The sequence below is a fragment of the Balearica regulorum genome, chromosome 4, assembly GCF_011004875.1.
Source record: "Balearica regulorum gibbericeps isolate bBalReg1 chromosome 4, bBalReg1.pri, whole genome shotgun sequence".
In the NCBI taxonomy this organism is placed as follows: Eukaryota; Metazoa; Chordata; class Aves; order Gruiformes; family Gruidae; genus Balearica; species Balearica regulorum.
In genome coordinates this window covers 37,629,270-37,650,940 of record NC_046187.1, presented here as the reverse complement: position 1 = coordinate 37,650,940, position 21,671 = coordinate 37,629,270, and the positions used below count along the sequence as shown (strand labels likewise).

General features: G+C 34.2%; 1 protein-coding gene across 2 annotated transcripts in view; it reads left to right on the top strand.

Moving 5' to 3' along the window:
- The window catches only part of FSTL5 (follistatin like 5), a 317,677-nt gene that overhangs the window by 271,437 nt on the left and 24,569 nt on the right, over positions 1-21,671 (top strand). For both annotated transcript variants that reach the window (XM_075751811.1, XM_075751810.1), the window contains 4 exons: positions 2,604-2,722; positions 9,830-9,979; positions 16,275-16,382; positions 17,950-18,074. In XM_075751811.1, coding sequence (XP_075607926.1) covers positions 2,604-2,722; positions 9,830-9,979; positions 16,275-16,382; positions 17,950-18,074 — 502 coding nt within the window. The remainder of the gene's footprint in view (positions 1-2,603; positions 2,723-9,829; positions 9,980-16,274; positions 16,383-17,949; positions 18,075-21,671) is intronic.

Below are 21,671 nucleotides of genomic sequence, written 5' to 3'. Positions count from 1 at the left end.
CGTCTCTGGGCCACGCATACTCTGTCATTTTCTGTTATCTATTAACAGATAGGAGAGGAGGGATGGCTGATTAGTAGGACAATTAAGATTGTGAAACCATAGATAGGCTTTAGTACTTGCAATGCATATTAGTATATGGGATACACAAAAGCCATATCACAACTGCTTGCTTGTGTAAGTGTAAAAAAGAGTATATGTCAGAAAATCTGAAAGGATTTTGAAGGTACATTAGTTGCTATTACACTAATAATGGAAAATATACACACATATAAATATAGCCATATATTAATCTATACACAGAAAAAACCCCAAAACCACTACCAATTTTTTCAAGACAGTGTTATTTTTAAATATAGATTCAGTCTGAAGGAAGCAAATATATTTGTGTTTATTGTTGTCACTTCTGGCACTCTATTATAAATGTGCTGGGTTGCTTTTGGTTTCATGGGGAGAGCGTTGCAAAATTACGTCTGATATCTTTGGAGGAATAGCTCCTGTAGTTGTGAAGAAGTGGCTTGCCTAAATGATTAGTAGATATTTGTACAGATTAGATATTTGTACAAATATTTTTTAGACAAAGGAAGAGTTTGGGGGTCATAATAACTTGGAAGTGGGGAAATAATATTTCATTGGATCCACAGGGAAAGGTTCCTTATATGAAATGACTTCCCTAACTCAGTATTGAAGTGGAAGAAGGGCATTTCTTACTGTATCTTCTTCAATGATTTTGAAGAACAGTTTGGTAAACATTCCAATCCAAACATTGGAAATACAGTCTTAAAAGTTTGGGCTGGGTTACTATGCATGAATATTATCTACTTCCTCATGTTCTGGTATTGCTTATCCTGCTAATAACTATAATATACTTTAGTCAACGAGACCAGGGAGAAGGGAAAACCTTGTTTTGTCCCCAGCCAGCTCCACATATATATTTATCACCAAGATACAGTAAGCCAGTTGCTCAGCTATAGATCACTACACTGTGTTCACTGTTAGGGGCAGCCTAACCTCAGTCAGGCTTATCTACAAATTCCAGCTGTTCTTACAGGATGCAATGTCAGGCATTTTTTAAAGAAAGACTTCGACATATTATCTTACATAGAATGTATGAGTTACCCACAAAGGCATACAAAAGGATCCCATTGGCCAGAGTGGGCATATTGCCCCTAGTACACCCTATGCTCAGAGTGGACGTGATTGGTAAGTTTGAATAGATGTAATTGGTAAGTTTTCCTTGAGGCTGAGTCTGCTTCGATGCTACACCAAATGCAGCATAGACAAATTCCTCTCCCACGTTTTGGTAACCTATTAATAGATAGATGTGATATAAAATGAGGAACACCCTGCTTGGAGATTGTCCTTTCTTTTGTTTTAGGAAAACTTGACCAGAAGTGGGAAATGATTCCACATGATTTCTCAAAGATAATAGAACTTGCTGGTTCTGGGCATGGCCTGACAACCTGCCTTTCAAGTGACTGTATTACCAATGTGATTCCTAATGGGGACTTTTATGTATGTGTGTACATACATATGTTTATACAAAAATACATACTTCCCCCTGCCCATAATATTCTCATTATTTTGTATGATATTAAGATGTGTTCTCTCTATATATTAACACAGATTTTCCTTCAGAATTTAGGATAAGCAGAATTTCAGACTCAAATTTATTTTTCCTGTTTTTTTTTTTCTCCTGTGTTCCTATACCAAATATTGTTATGTCAAGTGGAAGCTTAGGCCCTGTACCCAGGATACATGTACATTTTTATCATTATAGCCTACAGTTTAGCTGTCAGAGATGGTTATAATGGTAATTTTATGAGTACAATGATTTCCTTCATAGAATTGTACAAATATGAACTGATCATCCATCATAGCATCCACACAGTAAATCAACAACTGTTGTCTTAATTTGCATGTGGTAAGCTAAAGACAATGTCCTTTTTTGTGGTCATGAGTGTGACCACAGATATTATGAGACTTTATGCTACAGTTCTGGTTCCACTTTCTCCACAAAACATTACATCATGCTTCTCATTCAGCAACATTGCAGCAGAAGGATTGAATAGTTCTATAAACATTTGTGGCCCTTCAGACTTAGAATGAATATCTGCCCAACTTCGGCTTTTCAGTAAAATACAATAGACAATATATCCTTTTCTGACTGAAAGAAATGTCAAATAAGGGTTTATAAACAAAGATTCAGAACTTCTCTTTCAGTGTTATACAGAAATTACTTTAACTTTTCCATCCCTCAGAAAAAGAAAAACAAGAATACATGGAGAATTTATATTAATTTAATTTCAGTGCAGATGATTTCACAAGATCACTTTTGTTACTGCAACTGTCAAACTATATATTTCTAGATCTGTATTCATAAAGACACTGTCTTGCCAATGGAGAAAACTATGTGAAATTCTGAATAACATAACAATTTTGGTTTAGTTTTACAACAAAATATCGCATAGGATTAGCCGTATTAGCACCATACACATTAACAAATTGATCTCAAATCGAAAATGTGATGAGGTTTTTAGTTCAAGACAAGGATTTTCTTTTTTGTCATTTAATTTTATACATTTCAATGTGTTTTTGTTCCTAAGGTCTGGGAATTGGGAACATGTTTTATGTTTTTTATGAAGATGGCATCAAAGTAATACAACCAGTGGAATGTGAATTTCAGAGACATATTAAGCCTAGTGAAAAACTCCTCGGTTTTCAGGCAAGTTATTTTTTAAATTTATTTGTAGTATTTTCTCAATTACAGTTTTCCTTAAATAAGAATTTATTGCTAGTTTAGTGTTTTGTGCTTGATAAATTCAGACATTCTTCTCAATTAATAAGTATCTTATAATGGTGGGATCAAAATTTTCTGTATTTTCCTTGATCAAATTCAAACTTTCAATCTCTCTTTTAGATTGAATATTCCCTGTATACTTTTCAAACCCTTTATGTTCTTTGGCTGTCTTTCTCTTCTCCCAATCCTTTCTTTTAACAGCTCTCTACTCTTTATTTCTGGTTGGTTTGTTGTTGGTGGTGGTTTTTCCTCCCTTCCCTCCCTCAGTTAAGTGCATCTCTGTGAATCAGGGATTGATTGTCTCTCTATTAAATATAAGATCTAAAGGTATTATTTTTAATGGTTTCTTTTTCTCTGCTGGATGTTTGTCTATATTAAACTGTCAGCTATCATGAGGCAAATCCCTATCCTGACAAACACTCTTACAGCTCCACTAAGTTAGTAGAGATGATTGATGCTTTGACTTCAACTTACAGTTCCTATAAGTAGTTTCAATAACTTTATTGTTAACAGATTTATGGCTGATTTCACCAAATTCTGTGCATTTATGGAGCAGTTTCCATGTGTAGTATACACAAAAACAGTAGAGTATTCTCCACTTCCATTTATTCTTTTGTTGTTGTTTTTTTCCTTTACTGCTAATCAAATTGTTAGCTGACATGATGCATGTTCTCACAGGAGCACTTGGTACTAGTCACTACATTAAGACTTGTTCCATATGATCTATCACCTTTCAAAAATAATAGCTTTTTCTCATCATTTGGATGTGAATGACTGACCTTGAAATACATAACGACCTGTACCTGAGCTGTACACTTTGGGTTTTTTCCCTAATACCGAAAGCACACTGAAGTAACAGCAGAGCTGTCTCAGTGGAATTTGCCTCTTCAGTTATCATTATTGATGTCAAAGGCTGCTGTACTCAGCAGCAAGATTTATTTTAGTGTGAATAATTATGCTTTGAACAGCTAATCATACCTTGATTTGTGCTGCTTAAGTGAAATTAGGTTGACACAGCCAAAAATAAGCCAAAGAGCTTTTTTATGGCTGTTTAATTCAAAAGCTGATTATTTAAGAAGTCTGTTAAAATTTTATTGGTCTAAAGTGCAGCCTAGAATTTAAGTGTATTTTTATTGAAATGTGGTAATAATCAGAATGGATAAGTCAAACTTGTTTCCTTTTTGTAGCTTTCAAACATAAAGTAGCATAATAATTATGTCCTTAGCCTCTGGGGAAAAAAAAAAAAAAAAAAAAAAAAGAGAGAGAGACCAGGAAACTAGGCTGCTTGATACCTTTCATTTTAAAGTAGGTGTAGACTCATCCTTGTTTGGATATCTTTGGTTTGTGGGTAGGTGTGGTAAATATATAGGCAGAAATTAAGCTTTGTACCTACATGCATGCCATTTTGCCCATTAAATTTAACAATATTTCTGCTTATTCCCCTGAACACTGAAAACATCTTCCCTCACATATGGTGCTTAATAAATCTTTATTCCTGAAAGAGAAGTCAGAAATATTTGGAAAATATATCCTTATGTTTTTCTTCTCATACTGACATCATTCTTCATTTTGCTTTCCAAAAAAAGAAAAAATTGAGAAATAGTTTTCAGTAAAAAGATTTTGAAATTTTGAAAAAACCCTTTCAGATTACTTTCCTTTTAGAAGGATGAAACACGAGTTTAAAATAATTCCCTGCATATACTGCTAATACCACAACAACAGCAGTATATTCTTGAAAAAACTCATTGACTATGAAGCTTTAGACAACTGTTTCCTCCTTTGAAGAATATCATCTCTTCCTCAAGCCTCTCTGGAAAAACTGTTTTCTCTAAATAAGAATAATGAAATAACCCACTTCTGTCCCAGGATCAGATGTTAATCAAGTTCAGCATGTAATTGTTTATGTCATAAATTACTCATTAGTAATAATATTTGAATCTTGCATATAACTTTACTAATCAGAGACGTGTACGGCATGTTTTGAGGTGGTTTTACATAGCCTTTCACATCCACAGCAGCTATCGCTAATAAAATCTCCGTCACTTATCTCTTAGCATATACCTAAAGGAAATACATGCATGTTTAAATCTCTGCCATTTCTCTACACTTTTCTGACTCAGCTGTTCAAGTGATAAGTAAAACCCTAGTAGACCTGTTTCGTTTCCAAACATTTACTAAAGTGTAGGAACACTTCTAAATTCTGCAGCGCAGTTTAGGTACTAGAAGTGCTACAGAAAACATCTGGATATTACACATGATACTCCCCAGGTTTCCTGTTTGCCTGTCAACAAAATAAATTACCCTTAGCTGAGCTCCTGTAAAAGAATGAACTTAGATGTTTCTACATGACATTGCGTTGTATTGTGAACAAATGTTGCAGTAGTTACACATGTACATATTTAGGTATGCTAATTTTGCTAAAGGTAAATACAATCTCTCAATAACTATATACTTGAGAACCCTTATCTAAATATTTAATTGCCTCTTATGCAACTGAGTGTCAATACAGTGAAGCACTTTAGCATGTGCCTAACATGGGAATCAATTAGACTTTCATTGTGTTTAAAGTGAAGCAAAAGATTTTAGTGCTTTACTGGATCATCATGGGTTAGAGGAATACAAACAGCTTCATCCTCTCCTTCCCAGAATCTCCTAAATTACACGAATCTTCTAAAGTAATATCAAATGAAAGTAGGCTTTTATTAGGCCAACAGTGACAATTCTAAATGCAAAGGGACAGAAATAAACTTATTTCTGTTTTCTGATGCAGGTTATTGTTTAATTATACCAGCTTTGACAGCTGTTGGTTTAACCTGTTCTCAAATAGATTCTTAACCATAGTCCAGGTAGAGTCTTTCAGCTGTGAAGTGTCTCATCATTCGAAAGTATTCAGGACATTTTCCTCACTAACATGCAACCTCTATTTATCTTCTGCAAATTAATATTATCCAAAGCCTTTACATTCTAATTCTTATGCAAAAGTGTTTTTATTTTTCCTTCTGAATAAAACCCAGTTAGAATAATTATTTCAGGAGACTGGGGAAAGAAGCTATTGAAACATATGCCTTTGTTGAGACGAATGGAAAAATCCTTTTGGTTTCAACATAATCTGGATTTCCTCTTTATTACGAGAACTAGTGTATAATGGCCATATTTCCATAAACTAGGCCATCTTGCGCTTGAAGTTCAATATGTGCTGGAGGTGGGAGCAAAATACTTAATTGCAAAATAATTAATGTGACTACATGGCAGAGCAAAGTTTCCATAGGAAATGAGCTTGAAACGCACTTGTTAGTTCACAGAAATTTCTTTGGTTTACACTCTTACAGCACAGTAAGTGTATGAAATGCAAGATTGTTAATCTTTGTTGAAAAAAAATGTGAAAAATGTCCACAGTCTGATTTTTTTACTACAGAATGTCAAGTGAACAATGACTTAATATAGAATAGGTGATATGTAAATTCATGCCTTAATACATGCACTGTTGTAACCTGTTGATGTCACCTTGCTCCAAGACAGTCGTAGCACAGATAGACGTTTCATTATAATGCTTAAAAAGCTTGACTCAAATCTTGTTAAAATACTGAGGACCCTTGCATTAAGTGTAAGTTTATAAATATAGAATTTGCACATATAAATCTACAAGTACATGTTTTCTCTTCAGAATTTCTTGTCCTGGACTACCTTGAAAAACTTTCTCAAAGGGTTTATTTTCCTCCATCTGCTAGCTTGTTACAGGGAAAGTCACTTTTTGATTAAAAAGTCTGAGTGAAAAAAACCAACAATGAAATAACTTAATGTTTTATCAGATGTTAGCTTTTTTTCAGAGAGAATAAATTAGGAAAAAGTAAATTGCTCACATTTTAATTAGAAGAAGAAAATGGTGGTTTTATGCTTATATTTTAAGGAGAAATTATTTTAACCAATTACCCAACCACTGGGGAAATTAATATAGAGCCTCAGAATTACTGCCTGTAATGTAAAAGAAATCCAAACGGTCTAATCAGATAAATGTTAACTTTTCAAAAGCAAGATTTCAATTCCATTGATTGAAGCTATTTCTGGGGCATCTAGATAAATGTGGGTTTGAATAACTAGAGGAACAACTGCATAAACCGATTCATGCTGGGCAACTCTATTTTGGGTATTAGAATTTTGATGCATATTTTCACTGTTACTTTGGAGAAACACTTTGTTTTTATTGTAACTTTTCATTTTTTGGGGCAAAGTGGGAGTTAGCATTGGATTATAGAAATTTATGATAACATGAACAATATTCTAGCACCAGTGAACTGCATTTGTATATGTAGATTTATTTTTTACTTAATATTTTTTACTTCAGATCTGAGAAAGTGTCATGCTTTCTACTTGTATTTAAAGTGGAACAAGAGGAGCAAGTTTTATGAATTATAGAGATAGTAAGAATCATGCCCTGTAGTTTCTAATTTAAATATATATGTGTATATACATCTATATACATATATAAACCCCCCCTATATTTATATTGCTTTTACATTGAAATAATGTTTAGAAATACATTTCAGTCAGTATTTTAGACTCAAATTCAGGAAAATCTTTAAGGAGGTGGTTTAACTCTGCATATAGTTATAAGTGCTTAACTTACATATTTTCATGTTCTGCTATACTTCCCACAGTGGGAGGTGTGATTAGCGTAATCATTTCCACTAATCTATATGATGCCATTTGAGAGAAACCTAGATTCCTTCAGCAGGAGTTGGTATTACTGTTGAATAGTTAAAATTCACAGCACCAAAACCTGGGGTAAACTAGGGTGAGTCCCTGAGAGACATGACCGAGAAGAATGACACAGTATAGAGTTGCTGTAGACATTTACAGATGGATTATTTGAAAAAGGTGTTCCTTGAAGAAGAGAGAGGACTGTCTAGAACAGTCTAAAAGTAGTGATCTGTTTAGATAAAACATGGAACTAGGACAAGGTGTATTTAGAATAAATATAAAAAATAATTTGAGATCAGTGAAACAGCCTTCCAGTTGAAATGACAATTGCACAGAAGGCAAATAACAATAGATCATTGATCTGATGATTGCACATCATGTTAGAGACTTACTTGTTTATGTAGACACTTCACTTTATGCGGTGAAAAGCTTTTAGCCACTCTGAGGAATGAAAGTCCCGTTTGTCACCATGCCAATCATTCTCTAAAAAACAGATTTTAAACAACTTCTCCCTTCACAGTGCATGGCTTTTTAGCAGTGCAAAATAAATCTTATCCTTTTTATTTATTTCTCTGTTCTGCTGAAGTTCCTGATTATGTGCCATCCCATGGTACCTGAGTTTAGTAACCTTTCCTTATCAATGTGATTTCTGAAAGACCTTCCCTTTGTTGATGTTTAAGAACCACATAGGACCAAGCAGTGGATTTCTGTCTCCTGTAATGAAACTCCTTTTGTTAGAGCTGGAAATTGATCTACTTCTTATTTTGACATATAAAGATTGAGTGTATTTTCTCAAACGTAGAGAGGCACAGCAGGCAAAGAATGTTCATGCTACATAACAGAAAAGTTAGTGTTGAAATGCATCACCACCTTCTTGAAAAGCATTGCTTAGTGCCCAATATGTTGTTCTATCATGTTATTTTTCCCCTTCTTTTTAAAAGGAGTCTGATGTTTGAAAACAGAATTCTTGTTTAAGATCTCATCAACTCTTGCTGTTCATTGATGCAATCATCTGCTGACATGGCATAATTATTTTCACAGCGACCAGTTATGATGTATCAGACAGAGTATTCTAAATTAGGAATAAGCAGCAGATAAGTGCTAAAAAGAAATAATACTTACAATTTAGTGAAACCGCCCCTTGTGATGAAAAGAAGAAAATATAAGAAGGAAAAGAAGAATAGGTCAGGAAAACAAAAAAGCTTGGCACATGCTGTACATGTCCAGCAGAATAATTTTCAAGTCCTTGTTTCTACATAAATTTGATGTCCATTATAGGGAAAAAACCATGCTATTTCATAAAGGGAATTTCCAAATATGGTAACATATTTGACCAAGGAACTTTAAATTTTGATAAAAGCAAGCTTTCACAGGGAGTAAATAGTTACAAATAGATAGATAGAAATAGAAATATATCTATGATGCGTGGGATTATATTTGTATCAAAATATGAATGGTGAGCATATAAACTATAGATCGCTATTTTGAGGAGAGTGCATAGTTATAAATATATGTGATATGAAATATGAAGTCAACAGGAATTTTGCTTTTCTTTCAAATTCATCCTTTTGCTGGGATGGAGGGGTAGACGGGGAAGGAATGATAGTAAGAAGACATTTGATTTCTATTGGGTTTAACACTAGTGAGATAGGCCACGAGAACGTCTTACAGCAGAAGTAGCCAAACTCCTTGACCTTTGAAGCAACATATCAGTACTCCATGTGACCAAAAAAGCAGATCCCTTTGCTGCTGGTTTGCCCCTATACCATCTGACAACTTGCACCACACCTCTTTCTCTTCCTCTCCATTTACACATTATCATCTTCCCAATTTAGTGTTTGCCTGCCTTACTGCTGTTTTCTCAGATGTAAGTGTAAGCCATGTCTAGAACTGCCTTCCTTTGCAAGATACTGTGATGGTGCAGATGAGGAAGCTGCTAACTACTGCACGATAATGAGACTTTGTGTGTCTAATTTATTTTTTTTTTCCTGTTTTTAAGGTCTCCTGGCTCTTGCTCACTTTATTTCTATACATATTATTGTTTCAAATCGGTTTCTTTCTCAGGACACCAGTGCTAACTGCCTGAATGACTAGAAAATATAAAAAAAAATGGTGTATGTTTTACACTAAAGTGCTTCTGAGTTGTGTGGTGCTTACAGTGTGGAGTTTGGCTACCATTAGTCTATGTCCTAATGTCACCTGTCCTTTTTCCTTCCCTAAATTTTCTGATTTTATTTTACAGTTAAAAAAGAAGAAGAAGAGTACAATATGTCTTTCTATTGCATTGTTGACTGTTTTGATTCTTACGCTTTCCCTGTTTCTACTGAATTATAGGATGAAGTTTGTCCCAAAGCAGATGGAGATCCTGTTCAGCGATGTGTATGGGCAACTGCTGTTAATGTAAAAGACAAGTTCATTTATGTAACTCAGCCCACACTTGACAGAGTTCTTATAGTTGATGTACAGTCTCAGAAAGTTGTACAGGTATTTATTTCTAATTTTTACTTTAATTAATATCTAATTTGGACACAAGAATTTAAGGTTTTCCTTCGTATTAAAAAAAAAAGGGCAATTAGCTCAAGAGTACACAATATCTAGGAAAAAAGCTCATCTACTTTCGACATTTAGCAGCAGTTTATGTTTAGTGACTGTTCTTGTCAATAGGCAATTGGGAGGGAGAGAATCAACATGAAAATATCTCTTATAAATAATAAGTAGTTAAGGAAATGAGTCCTTTGGGAAGTTTCTGGTTTGAGGTACTTTTCACTTGAAAGTAAAGATCATTAAAATAGAGTCTTAGCACAGGAATGTGTCTTTCAGTTTTGACAGGAAAGGTCAGGGGGTTAGGTTTGGCTACAGAAGGTGGAGGACTGTTATTCAGTAAGCTTTTACACAGATAAATTACTGGAATTGTGGAAGACCCAGCACCACGCTTAGCCACGATTGGAGACTGTGAATTCAAACTATTTTTCTATTCCTCTCTACTGTGTAGGTAGTACTATCAGTTTCTCAGTCTCTCTGGGATGCTGGAGATACTCTGCTTAGTCAAAATAATTCATTGGTTAAAAGAGAGAAATCAATGCTATAGTACGGGGATTAATGCATTCATATAGTTTGTGGAAGACCAAGGTACAAGGCAATGCTAAAATGAGTATTAGTATTTTGGAGCAGTCCAGTTCCCTCAGGAGAGTCTGAGAGAGTCCCAGTATAATCCAGCTGGTCAGCAGTCTCACGGGGATAGAGTAAAAATTTGATGTTTAGTTGCCACCACTCAAACCAAATACTATAACCACTGTATTCTTGTCAGTCTCTCTCTCTCTTTTTTTTTTTTTCCTTTATCTTGTGGTATCAATGATATCACTGTACTGTGAGGTTAAATTGGGGATTTATGAGGACAGATTTTAGTCTGTAGAATTGCTAAAGACATGTGAAAATGCATTTAGAAAATTATAACCATAAACTCATTAAATTCTGAAAATATATTTTCTGAATATGAAGAGAATATTTAAAGTCTTAAAATGTTTGTGTAAACAAGGCATATGGAAAAGACAAAATCATATTTTTGCTATTTGTTTTCTGCCTAGTATTCCCACCATATTACACTATTTTTCTTTTTTCGTTGGTTTGTTTTTTTTTTTTTTTTAAATCAGACACATACAATAGAATATATTTCAATGTATAGTCTTTAGTCTTTCAGGATGATGTGATTTGACCAGAAAGATTAACTTTATTTTACTATCAATGGCAAAAAAAAAAGTCAATCAATTATAGCTGGGGACCGTCAACAGTCTTGTCAGCAGACAAGGGTTTTGTTTTCTGGTTGGGTTTCTGTATTTGTAGGGGATGTGGGGTTTAGGTACATTACAGATCACACAATATCTTGATATTTTTTTTAAAAGCAGGGTGGTTCTTTTTCTGAAATAAAATTATTTCCTGGGCAAAGAGCTCTGAAGCTAGCTAATAGCTTGTTAACAATCCTGCTCTGATTCTCAGAAGAAAGGGCACTTGTATGTGAAACTGATAAAGAGGTTTTGACACCACACTGGGTGTTCTGATTCAATTTTTAATCATACAAATGTGCCTAACATCTACAGGGTTACTCATAGTATCATCACATTCTTAGGAAACAGATGTTCTTTAGCTAAGTAAAACATGGATTTTTTTTTTTAATTAGAAACCAAATCTAAACTGCTAACAAAAATATTTAAATAGAGCTTTTCTTCATGCCTTTTGCCCTGTTCACCAATAAATGAAGAAAAATCTTTAATTTATAGATTATATATTGTATATTAGGCTCTGAGGAAACCTTATTGTGGCCTTTCTATACTTAAAAGGGGCTTATAAGAAAGATGGGGACAGATTTTTTTAATAGGGCCTGTACCAACAGGACAAGGGGTAATGGTTTTAACCTAAAAGAGGGTAGATGCAGACTAGATATAAGGAAGCATCATCTTATGATGAGCGTGGTGAAACACTGGACCAGGTTGCCCAGAGAGGTGGTGGCTGCCCCATCCCTGGAAACATCCAAGGTCAGGCTGGAAGGGGCTCTGAGCAACCTGATCTAGTTGAGGATGTGCCTGCTTATTGCAGGGGGTTGGACTGGATGACTTTTAAAGGTCCCTTCCAACCTGAACCATTCTATGATATTAGTATACATATGTATTACACATATTAATGTAAAACTTGAAAATACATAACAAAATAGCAATTTTAAAATGACATTAATTTGACAATTTTAATTTTAATAATTTTGCGTTCTTTAAATATCTACCTTCTATATTCTATGTCAGCTGGCTCAGTAGACATAACTTCCTCAAAACCTGAGGACATAACTTCAGTAGACATAACTTCCTCAAAACATGTTATCCAAATGGTGACAGAGTCTGATAAAATGTTTTGTTAATAATAAAAAGTTATTCTTTTTTTGTTCTTTTACTTTTTTTTTTTTTTTTTTTTTTTTTATTTAAATTGACTTTTGTATATCAAAGTAGAGATTAACTGCATGGGTAATGAATTTTTCTTTTCTGAAAACAAGACTTTTCTTACAGCCAATTCAATATATGTCTTCAGGAAGAAAGACTAAAAAAAGACAGTCTTATTGCAGTTCACAGATCTGAAAGACTGGAATTTCTGGCAATGGTTACCCTGGTCTCTGGCTGACATTCAAGTCTCATCTTGCTTTCCTAGAGATGATGGATGAAATACCAATTTAATTGCATTTATTAGCATTTAGACTTCAGTGGCAAGAACATATTATGCCTTTTGAAATCCTGAAAAATATTAGAGAAGTTGGAGGTTCTTTTAAACTTAGATTTTATGGAATAGTTTGATTGGTAAACTCTTCTAATTTGCTTTCAGTTACATTAGTTATTATTTTACTAAGTACTTTACCATTAACTGAATGTTTAGAGATGCTTACCACAATGATTATGTTAATTAAAAAGTAAAATTCAATAAGTTAGCCACTAATTAAAAGTACACCCCTTCCCCAGAAATATGTAAAGCAATTCTCCAGTTTTTGGATGGAGTTAGGTAGATTGCTGTTCTATCACATAAATATTCAAGATTCTGTGATGAGCTGAAAAACAGACATGTAGGTGTTACACAGAGCTTTGTGCACTGTCTGTGCTCCTGCGCAAATATATTGAGCTAAAACCAAATACTCCACAAGCCTTCATACTAGTCCAGGAAAAAAAAAAAAAAAGAAAAAAAAAATCCCTCCAAAACTCCAAACCTTTCACTCTCAAAGAAATTTTATTTTGAGGGATAGAATAGCATTGCTTTTCCATTACTTTAATAATATCCAGATCATGAACTTAGGAAAGTATAGAATTAAATTTATCTCATCTGTGGAAACCTTTTGCAGGCATGAAAGTCTCAGTTTTGATAGTTCCAGGTTGTTTAGATATTAATGATAAATTATCTTTCCATTTCACAACACTTAACACAGACATTTGGTAAGACAAAATGTCAAAGGGATAACGGATGAACCAGTTAAGTAAATGAAACCAAATGTGTTACTGTCACTTTTGGGCACCTGCGAAGAATTTCTGCTGGTTGTTACTGACCTGAAAATTATTTCCTAGGGTACACTTAGCCAAATACATAGGAAAAGTATTATGGGACTTGCTCTATGTGGAGCTTAACCATGTTGATTTTCAAAATAGACTTAAAAAAAAGACAAGTAAAAGTAGTTGCAAACAAAACAGATAAAACATGAAAGCGCAAAACCTATACAATCTTTTACACGTAGTATAAGACTACAAAAAAAATCAAACTGTTGATTCACGTAATGCTTTTAGAATTGACGTAAGGCTAATTTGGAATTTAGTGACAAGTGAAGAGGTATTTTGTTCAGCCTTTCTTATAACAAGCACGGCCCTGTCTTTCTTATCTTTTATCAATAAGCATTTATTTTTGGTTTTGGTTTTTGCAAGCAGCAAGAATTTTTCTAACCATTAAATGCTGCTCTACTCATATCATATGCACACACACAAACACTCATACAAACAGGAAGCAAGGGAGTTCAATTAGTCAGACCAGTCTGCTTTCATTACTTACAGTACTGCCTAGCACAGAAAAAAAACATAAATATAATTGATTTTTTGAAAATACATACTAAGCTGTTCACAAATGAGAGCATTTTGCTTACTAGACCGCCTTTTCTCTTAAGTGTCATTAATACAGAGGATTTTATTTACATTTTAACTATTTCTAGTCTATATCTTAAAGAAAAAAGCCCACCTATCTGCTCTATAAAACCAAGTTTTCAAAAGTGTATGGTTTGGTAGGAACAAACGTGGAGAAAGCTTCATATTTTGAAAGTGAGCAACACTCTAATAAAAATTCTGTCAAGGTGCAAAAAAACCTACAGACAACTACAAACGTATTTGAAAGGGCTATAAGTCGTGTAACTGCTGTTTTCTGTGTAAAACTAATGTTGATTTGGTTTTGCTTATTATGGTGTTTTCTCTGAAGTACTACTATGTATGCTATATTTCTTCCTTTCTACTATGAGAGTTAATGTAAAAGATGTGTGTACAGGTGCACATATGTAACAACTAGATTGAGGATGATTTATTTCCATGGCAATTACTTTTATCAAAATAAGTACTTAAAGAAGATACTAGAGCCGACTAAATTGAAATGTATTGGAAACAGGGATGGTGTGTATCTTTAGAGAGAATATATGTAGACTTTTTGATTTAGCCAGGTCATTCTCATTGTAAAGTTAAAAGAACTATTTGCTTTAATTTGTAAATTCTTGAAAGTGAGCACCGTCACCTGCAATCGTCCAGTATTGCTTAGCAGCGCACCATTAACTGGGATAACATAGAGGCATGCTGAAGCAAACAGAGCTCATCATTGTCCGGTCCACACAGTGCTGCTGGCAGACCAGCCTGGCTAGCCAGAAACAGCTGAGAGCCTGCTTCCAGGATGCTTGGCTCCTTTCTGCTGCTGGGTCCTCTCTTGGGAGCCGCAGTACCTGTGCTCGACTCTGCGGGCAATTCCTTCCCCTCCTCCTGGCTCGCGTAGCTGGCTCATGTTCAGCAGAACACGTATGGGTCAGACCTTTTCTCTGGGGAAGCCAAAAGGACATTTGACACACGTGAACAAATTAGATATACAACAGCCCAAGTATTATTTTAGACAACTTGTCTTCTAGTCCGCGGCAGGAAAATACTATCAAACACAAATGACCTTTTTCAAGGGGTATTCTTTCTGATTTTAAATGAACCGGTGAGCAACCTGGCTTCATTTTCCATTTTCAAAAGGAAAAACAAATTCTGCCTAGATGAAGCTGTGGCTTGCAACACCTCAGGAGTACAGTTAAGTATCATCAGCAGTCTCAGCCAGCCATTAGTGCATTATCTTGAGGATCTACATCATTAGTTTAAATTAGGTTCACTTAATTAGCCAGCTGGTACTCTCCTTGACAAACTGATAAACAAGCTGTGCTTTACAATTCCATAATGGTGAGACAAAAAACAATTTCCACTTATTTTTTCTGCCTTAATGATTAAAATAGAAAAGTAATCCCCCCAGTTGTTTACCTTGTGCAGAATGTCTCTTAATCAAATACGTTGTCCTCCCATTTCATACCTCTGAAGTCTTCAATTCTTCTCATAACAAAGGAAGGGTAGAGCTCAACTGCCTAAAATGTTTGTGGTCTCAAGAGACAGCGCTCAAGGTTGTAGGGAAAACACTTTGGTTCTGACCACAAGTCTACCAAAAGTAGCAACTGAAATTGGAAAACATGAAAACAACCTTTCCAACTTCAACACAACATACCCAGTTTAGCAGAGATAGGAAGCTTTAGATGTAGCGACATTGTGTTGGGTTTATGCAGGACTGTGTAGTAGCACCTTGCATTGATTTCACTATGTGGCTTGAGAATACTCTTCTGTTTTTAGCCATTTTCCAATAATTGGTGTAGTTTTTAAACTGATACGTATAAAGTGAGAGTAATGGTAGGGAAGATAAGTTCTTGTTTACTTGATTTAAAAACCTTTGTTTTCAGCTTCTTAATAGCTTCAGTATAATGTAATTTTGATGCCAAATGTTAGAGCACATAATGAATAAAAATCACATTTTCAGTAATTCACTAACTTTGGATTAATTAGAGGGCTGTTCCAACAATTGACAACATAATTTTTAAATACAATCTGAAACCATCGGGAAATGCATGTCCAGTCATCATTTTAATTCAAGCATATCTATTATTCTTCTTTTGAAAATATGACAAAACCTAAGGATTTCTGGTTTTATTATGCTTCAGGCAGTAAGTACAGATCCTGTTCCAGTGAAACTACACTACGATAAATCACATGATCAAGTCTGGGTGCTGAGCTGGGGAGACATGGAAAAGAATTCACCAACTTTGCAGGTGAAGTAATCAGAATGATTATATACATGGAAATATATACGAGTTGAATCTTTGTGTAATTGCAACATTTTGTATATTTTTCTTTAAACGTTATTATCATGACCCCAGCAGGGGCAGTGAAACGATTTCAGCTGACCAGAAAACAATTCAGACAACAGACTTTGCTAAAAAAGTTAGAGGTTATTTTCAACACCCTTACTCAGAAGTGACAATGCTGAATTAATAGAAGGATAGGCAATACAGCTGAAAGCAGCAGCATGTTTTGTAACTGCCAGTCTTTTGAGACCAAACTGTTACTGTTTATTATGTTGGGGATATTTTTCCTAATTAGAGGATAAACTGGATTTTAGGCATATTCCTTTTTCACTAAAATTATATTGATGCTGTGCAGGTGACAAGCTCCATTGTTACTTATTGCTTTTTTCAGATTTAAATTATTAGAAATCTTTCCTGTACCTCTAAGCAGTGGCAAGCCTAGGGACAGTCAGTAAAGAAATATTTCAAGAAGCTGTACGTGCATTCCTAATTTTCACTACTTTTTTGTTCCTTATTTAAAGTAATCCCCTGAGAATATGGTGGTCGTCTTCATGTCATAATTTCAAAATTACTTTTTATTTCAAATTATGTTTCCTTTAGAAATTAATGAAATCCTTATGTATTTAAAAATATATGTAAGATTACAAATAGAAATTCAAACACAGAGCTCAAACAAAAAAGTGAGTAACATTTGAAAACACCTTTTCAGCACCTACAGATTCTTAGTAACTATGAGTATGCAGGGTAATTTGTGGGAGTTTAGCTGTCACTTATCCCCAGAAAATGTCTGATAATTAAGTCAGTTTTATCATGTTTTAAAGGGACTGATCATCTTCGCTCTCATTTTTCCTCACAGTATAGATAATTGATTACTTTTTTTTTTTTTTAAATCTGCTCTTAAGTGCATGTGTGTGAATATCATAGTGGCTATTATATGGAATTGTCTTTTATTCACCCATAAATATTTACCTCAGAGAAGGTCCAAGATTTGGGGATTCAAGGAAAATTGGTTCATAACAGCTTAAGGAATATGTAAAGTCAAATGAACTTTCTCTTCTGAAATGTGTCTATGCTGTATTGAATTACCTCATAATTGACAAGAATTGGGAGCATGTATAGCCATAGCTTCCTGTGAATCAGTTGATAACATCTTATCTTTTCACTCCGGCTGAAGTGCTTAAGAAATTTAATCTCACTCTAGGAGCTAGTGTAAAAAAAAAAAAAAAAAGGTAAACAAAAGCTTAGTTTGCACTAAGAACTGCTAGAGGCTTGAGTAATTGAAATGAATAAATATGGACTCAGTGGTGGGGAAAAAAGCAAATATGAAGATTAAGTGGTCAGGTATGAAACAATTCTCTTAAGTCTGTAATGCTGATCAGCTTTATTCACTGTCATTTGTGTTCTTTTTCTTGCTAACTGAAGGATAGTATAAGAGATGGAATACAGAGGCAATACTGTATTAATTTATTTGGATAGAGATTAAATTTTGAAAGAGTATTTTGATAGTTTATAATGATGTTACTTTATGTAGGTGATAACGCAAGCCAGTGGGAGTGTTTCTCATCACACAATCCATACTCAACCAGTGGGAAAGCAGTTTGACAGAGTGGATGACTTTTTCATTCCAGCTACAACTCTGATCATTACCCATATAAGGTAAGTTTTAGCTGAATTGTAATTAAATTTCGAATGAACTATAACATTGTCTCCAAAGAAAATGCAATTTAAAAACCTTGAAAATCTGAGACCATGCCACCTACTTCAATATTGCTTTGCAACACCCTTCTTCATAATCTAAATGCAAGTTTTATTGAAAACAAGCTAGATATCAGAATAAACACATTTATTAGAGTTTTCTTCCTTATCTCACCAAATGCTCAAAAGTTCCACTGCTCCACATAAAAAATTGAGATGTCATCTGAGTTTCTTCTACTGCTCAGAGAGGTTGCCATATATGGTATTTGCCATATTGTATTACATGTATGTTGTATTGGAGTTACTCCAATTGGATTAACAGACCAGGAAAAAAGCACTTTGGGAGTTTTAAATGGAATCGTGATACATCATAACCTAACTCTTCGTGCTTCTAGTGCTCATTCAGTTCTTTCTACCTATTTTTTTCGTTAGGCTCTCTGTATTTAAAAAAACAAACAAACAAACAAACCATGACTGAGCATGTAACATAAACTTTGTTTAGATGCATGAAAAAAATTGGTCTTATTTCATGGTGCTGAGTATATGGTGTTAAAATGGGTCATACTGTAATCCATGCCACGAAACACTGTAAATTCTTGGTATTTTACTTATTTCTCTCAGTGAATGAAGGATTGTCTTTGTGTTTGTCCAAAGAACAGACAAGTTCTGGCTGTGATAGAAATACTGTAAGTGGGGAAAAATGGAACAGTGACCAGCTGGATTTTAAAAGATGTATGGGATGGAGAAAGTGTGAGAAAAAGAGGGCAACACTTAATACAGGCATAAAACAGAAATCTTATCATGATCTCCCCAAGGCCTTTTTTTCTTCCTCAAAATACATTAGTAAGAATGTGAAATAATATCTTCTGTTCATATTTTCTCTGTAACGTTTCTACCTGTAGGGATTGAAAAGTCCTGCAATCTAGGATTTGTACATCTGAATATGACATTAATATGTATTAGCACTTTGTATGTTTAGGACTGTCAGGTTCTTTGCAAGGTGACACAGACCTATTTCAGCTCAAAACAGCTATGCAAATAATTAACTGAATTGTTTATTCTGCTGTTCCAAGTTCAAGTTTCTATAGAGATGCTTTCATTAGGATGATCTTACCTGTCCTACAATTATGAGTCATCATCATTCACTTTTAGCTAAGAATCTCAAATCGCATATGTAAATATGCATCTCCATTGAAAAAGATATAATTTCTGATTGTAGTCAGTGGTAGTCTTTTAAATGTGAAAACATGCAATTTACGATGATTTTACAATTGATTCCAGAATTTACTCTCTATGTGCCTATGATGAATCTAGTCTTCTGTATCAAAAAACATTTGGCTTCTCATAAAGGGGTTGTTGATGAAAGATAATTTTTTAAAATTTTCTTCAAAACTCTTAACTAACAAGTAAATTAGCAATCAGCCATATGCAATTTAAAAAGGAATGTGTAAATTCAGTATAGTTGAATAGTAAATTGACTCTAAGTACCATTACTGCCACACTTCTTGAATTGAGTAGGTAAATGCACATTATGTCCCTGAAGTAGTCTGAAGTCTCAGCTTTAGAAAAGCATTAAGTAATTCTGCTACATTTGGAAGAAGTATGCCTTGAGAGAACAAAAGTTACAGCTTCATAAGCTACCAAGTACTAGAGGTTCTACCCCAACAGAACTGACTTTTAGATACATTAATTTTCACCTAAATAGGAAAAGAAAAAGATGGATAGAGATAAACATTATACAAGGAGGGGAACCAGAACTGGGAAAAGGGAAAAAAGGACCAGTCCAAAGCTAGTGAGGAACTCATCTTGTCTAGCTCAAACAATTTTAAGTTGACGTTTTGCCTAAATAGGTCAAGTAGGAGCTTTCTGCTTTGCCTAGTGAGTCACAGCTACCTTCAGCTGATGAGTCATTTCACTTGTCCTATATGCAACTTAGGAGAAAAGAGAATTAAAGAATAAAAGAAAACTCACAGAAATAAAGAAAAAATAAATATGAAATTCAATTATACAATGAAAGAATAAAATTGGACAAGTGGCTGCAGATTTATAATAAACATGCACATGTATTCAGGCCTAGTATAATTATCTTGTTGTGACTTCTGCTTTTGCTTTTTTCCCCCCTTTTTTTTCTGTTCACATGCCAGATAAAGACAAAAAGAAGATTTCTGAAGTCTGACAAAAAGCCTGCAGTAGTTTGTTCCATACTAAAACCATAGATTTGGGGTTTTTAACCAACCAAATCAATTCAATGGCAATTAACTGTTTTTACCTACTCATAAGCTTACTTGAAATGCAAAGAATCTTATTTTAGTTTTCTAAAATGCTACATAATTCTCAGTGCCTTTTCTAGAAAAAAAAAAAAAAAAACAAACTCAAAACACGACTATTTAGACAAATACTGTATTTTTATTTTTTATGTATTCTCTCAGGAGCTATTTATGTGAAGTTAGTCAGTCTTTAAAGAATTTGCCTTGCATAAAATGTCTGATCTTCAAGTATTTTGATTTTTTTTTGTTTAAATAAAAATGAACTATATGAGCAGTGTGTCAGGAAATGTTTTAAATTAACTGTATTTATCAATTTTGTAGTGATGTAGGAAAAACTGTTAAATCTAACTTGTCACCAGCCAACAATGAAGATGCTCAATAACAGCATGGTTTTGTTAAGGATGTTAGGCAACAAACATAAAGCTTGAGCTTAATATTCTTTGGTGTATATACCAACCAGGGGAGCATTTTATGAGTGTGAATAGCAAAAAGCAAGGGAAATAACCCCACTGGCTGAATTAGCTGGTATAGTTAACTGTTCAAGGGCTCAAAGGGAAGAAGCTATATGTTCATCTTTCATATCTTGAAAAAAGCCTGTCCTGCTGTCATCATTATCTTTGTTTTACCTCTGACATGTGCACTCACTGACAATATATGTTGAATTATACCAAAGGAAGGGATGAATGTAAAGCATTGTTTTTTGTGCACACCATCATGCCCATATTTCCAGTACACACAGCTTGAAAAAGAAACTTCCCCTTCTCCCCCTAGTTGTGTTGAAAAGTTATCGGACACTGAGGCCACAGAAGTAGACAGGATGAGATAGAGTAATCTGTAATAAATGGTACAAATCCTAAGGGTGTTTTTTCAGTTACTACTCAGGCAAATATACAAAGCTTATTCCTTTTGTAGATGCACCTTTTAAGAATGGAGTATATATATTTTCAGTATTTGGCCTTATACATTTACTGAGAAGAAAATTTTATTCAGTGAACTATTTTTTGTGCCAAAGCACTTCAGAGCAACCAATGATCTTGTCCTTAATTGTCTGCTAATACCATTCCTTATCATAAAAATAGACATTTGCAATTAGTATGTGTGATGGCTGCAAAAAGATGACTTCTACAATACTCATGAAAATATATTCTTGGAAGCCTAAGGAGCAAAAGGGCTGATTATTTCAGCTCCACTGTTCATAAATCGAAGTGAACAAAAGATAATTGGAATAAATTAAGGTCTATCATTACACTGCTGTAAAATGTTTCAAAAGCAATATTAAATGAACTCACTG